Source organism: Chenopodium album, chromosome 9 (assembly GCF_948465745.1).
Source record: "Chenopodium album chromosome 9, dcCheAlbu1.1, whole genome shotgun sequence".
Lineage (NCBI taxonomy): Eukaryota > Viridiplantae > Streptophyta > Magnoliopsida > Caryophyllales > Amaranthaceae > Chenopodium > Chenopodium album.
In genome coordinates, this window is record NC_137842.1 from 13,430,001 (window position 1) to 13,433,952 (window position 3,952).

Genomic DNA, 3,952 nt, shown 5'->3' on the forward strand with positions numbered 1-3,952 from the left:
TGCACAATGAATAACGTAAACTTGCAATTAAATTGGGTTTTTTTTTTTTTGAGAGAAAATTGGGGGTTTTGATTTTTAGGGTTCGTATACAATCAAATTGGGGGTTTTTTAAATTAACGGTTCGTTTGCAATTCAATTGGGGGGTTTTTAAACTTAAGTTGAAAACATAAATTAGTAGTTAGAGTGTAGTCCAAAGGGGACTTTGAAGCTGCTGGCAGAGAGTTATTCTTCATTATTTCTTCATTGAGCATCACCAACGTAGCAGCAAACTCCTTGAAATACTCTGCTGTCAGGTTGTGTGGGGTGGAGGGGGTTGTGTGGGGAGCATCACCAACATTTCAATCCCTCTGTTGTAAATCAGCAACGTCCCTTATGATTCCTCCAAGTTGATGATCCATATATGCTCATGTACCTAATTGCACTTTCATCAGTTTCTAGCTGAAGGAACCTAATGTTTCTTTCCTAGGCAGTAATTAGATCCTCAAAGATAGCTAGTAACTTATAAGATGCAGCTCTCTAAGTCTTGAATTTCATAGAATAGCTTGTATTTATTTCCATTGTCTCTTCTTTGTTTGGGGCATTTGATTTTTCCTAATTGGTTTTATTTGTTTTTTTCCCCATTTGAAGAAAATACATTTGCCCCATTTAAAGAAAATAGAAGATAAGGTTTACTTAACAGTAAAGTAAAGATGCTGGCTTACTAGTAAATGTAATTGATTGGCAGTTAGAGCATCAAAGGGATACTTGGTTTTACTTGACGTTCTTGTTATTTGCTATGTTTTTAGAAGCCTTTATTTACTATGTTTTTAGAAGCCTTTATTTACTATGTTTTTAGAAGCCTTATTTCTAATTTGAGTCTAACTGTTATTGTTAGTTATAATTCGTCATCAACATGAGTTCTGGTGTTCTTCAGCCAAATCGTCAGCCAATGAATTGTGCTACTAACCTCAGCAAAATTATTCACCTACTTCAAGATTTGAGGGTAAAAAACAAAACAGATTTATTAAGTTCTTCAATTTTTAAGAACTTGATAAATCTAAAAAAAGACCGAGAGGCTAGTGGGCCTCTAGTACTCCAGCTCTGTACAGTGTTTGATGGGACAAAATTTGTCTTCAACCCATCTGCGACACTGCAAATATGCAGCCATGATGTGGCTGCAGCCCTTGGTATTGCAGATTCCGGGATCGTGATCGATCCCTCTATGTTGGAAGACTGTTCTCTTTTGCCTACTTACGTCCCCCCTTTTGTGAAAAGTCGATATGGGGATGCCCTGTTGACCTCTGATCTTAGAAAGAGTATGGTTGATATGGAGATTAAAACAAAGGAGGATGAAGTGATCTTTCAAAAACGATTCACCTTGTTTATCATCGACCAATTTCTTTGCTCTAGGACCTTGTACCAAGCAGTTAATTCAAAATGGTTTACATTAGTTGATGATTTAGAGAGGGTTAATTCTTTGAATTGGCCTGAAATTGTACTTGGTCATATAAAAAAAGGTTTGATGGAGTCCAAAGCTACTTTGGCTGAACCGGAAAAACAACGTGTTTTCAATGGCTGTTCACCTGTGTTGGACGTTATCGTTTTTGAAAGAATTCCGTGCATTCAGCCTGCGATACGAAGTGATTACAGTCTTCTACTCGAGAAGTACCATTCTAAAAGGGCTTATAATCTCAGAGCCCTAACTGCTGATCAAGTATGAAGTTGAATATTTTGAATATTTTGTATTAGTTGACTACTTAAAAGGCACTAACTGTTTGTCTTCTTTTTTCAGATATTACCCTGCCACATATGCGAACCTGTGCCTCTGAATCAAATAGGTCCTGCTCCCTTGTTGATGCCACCTCCGGTGGTGGAAAATGAAGTTCCTCAACCTCAACCTCAACCTCAACCTCCAATGTTGGACCCTTTGGTCTCCTCTTTTGAGGGCATGAACCTCGATAAGTCGGAAGAGCAGCAGCCGGAAGAGCCGCAGCCAAAAGAGCCGCAGCCGGAAGAGCAGCAGCCGGAAGAGCCGCAGCCGGAAGAGCAGCAGCCGGAAGAGCCGCAGCCGGAAGAGCCGCAGCCGGAAGAGCAGCTGCTGCGGAGGTCAGGCAGATATAGAGTACCAACTCAGAAGGCTGTGGAGGCAGCGGCAACAGCGGCAGCGAGCCGAGGCAGGGGCCAAGGGGAGCTTGCTGACATTTCATAGCTATCTTACTCATGTTAAGGAGAACTTCTATTATTATTATTAGGTGCTTATTATGATTTATGGCTATAAATGATAATAGGTTTGAAGTAAAGATACATATTTTGTTCTAAATATTACTGTAAATATAGGTTGGTTACCATATCATTTTAGTACATGCATGCATGTTGGTTACTTACTAACATATATAAATTTTTTTGGATATATGTAAATATAGGTTGATGATATTGATTCTTTTCCCCAAGATCTTCAACAAAATCAGTACCAAACGATCAATACTACTATAAAGCACTTATTCTCAATTTAAGCACAGTTTTAATGTCTTTAACAAATTTATCAATGCAATAGATCTTGTTCTGCCATAAAGACCCATTCCTGTTTCTCCATATACCATATACTGCTGCTGCTACTGCTTCCATAACAACTCTCTTATGAAATCGCGACCCCTTGAATCTATTCATGACCCATAATACTCGCTGCTCCAAGCATGTTTTCCTATGTCTGATTCCCAACCATTGAAATATGCTATCAAAACACTAATTACTGTAAACGCACTCCCTAAACAGATGTGCATGAGTCTCCGAATCCCTTCCACACAGTAGGCACACATCCTCATCAACGACCTGCATGCTCTTCAATCGGCTTCTTGTTTGTAGCCTCTCGTGCATAGCCAACCATAAGATGAATCGATGTTTTGGCAAAGTTAATTTGTTCCACACAGCAACATCCCACTTCACCTTAGGCCTATCATTGTCCAGCCACTCATATCCTTTTTTAATGCTGTAACAGCGCTGCATACAATCATTCTGATCAAAGCCCGACTTCAGAATATCTCTAACTTTGCACACAGCCTTCAAAGCAACAACCGAGGGGCAAGCCCACACCACCAAACAAACAAAGAGGGTCGAGCCCACACAAACTCCCACAAAGCACACCTACCTAGCAGTGATGGCGATGATAGTGATGGCGATGATCCTCCTCCTCCTCCTCCTCGTCGTCGTCGTCAGCGTCGGTTTTATGGAAATGTGGAGGATGCTCGGAGAAGCAGTCGTTCACGAAGGCCGCCTAGTGCATACTCACCCCCTGGTGAGCTGGGTTTTTTTTAAGAACTTGTATAGTTTTATAACCAATTGGTTCTGTGGGTTTTTTTTAAGAACTTGTATAGTTTTAGAACCAATTGGTTCTGTGGGTTTTTTTTTAAAAAAAAAACTTATATAGTTTTAGAACCAACTGGTTCTTCTGTTTCAGAGCCATTTGGTTATTATTATTATTGTTATTACCAATATTATTATTATTGTTATTGTTCTGGTTTAAAGGTATTTTAAAGACTAATTTAGTATATTTTAGCGACCACCGTCCTCTTTTTATAGAGGAACATTGATAATTTTATTTGTATATTCCATGAATATTAATATTTGCTATTTGTTTGACATGCGTCTACTTCTTATGGTGTTCCAAATAGAATACTTCGATATGATCTTTTTTTTTTGAGAGGAATATATATTCTTATGGAGGTGACTTATCACAAGTTATCTTTAGAGCAAATCTGTAGCATTGTATGCAGGTTTTCTATAGAACAACTTTTTTATTTCACTCTCAATCTTGTTAGTACTATATATACTTGAATGGAAATTAATCCTATACTTTTGTAGCTAGTTAGGAGCATCAATAAAATTAGTTATTGTATGAACAATTACAAATATATTTCATATTGATGTTAGATATAATTATAAATAATTAAGAAAAAATTAGTTTATAACAAATATA

General features: G+C 37.9%; 1 protein-coding gene across 1 annotated transcript in view; it reads left to right on the forward strand.

Annotated features, from left to right (window-relative positions):
* Nucleotides 1-2,399, forward strand: part of LOC145559579 (uncharacterized) — a 2,752-nt gene extending 353 nt beyond the window's left edge. Inside the window, exons 2-3 of the mRNA XM_081620989.1 lie at nt 875-1,693; nt 1,772-2,399. Coding sequence (XP_081477115.1) covers nt 893-1,693; nt 1,772-2,188 — 1,218 coding nt within the window. The 5' untranslated portion in view covers nt 875-892 and the 3' untranslated portion in view covers nt 2,189-2,399. The remainder of the gene's footprint in view (nt 1-874; nt 1,694-1,771) is intronic.
* Nucleotides 2,400-3,952: the final 1,553 nt, after the last annotated feature.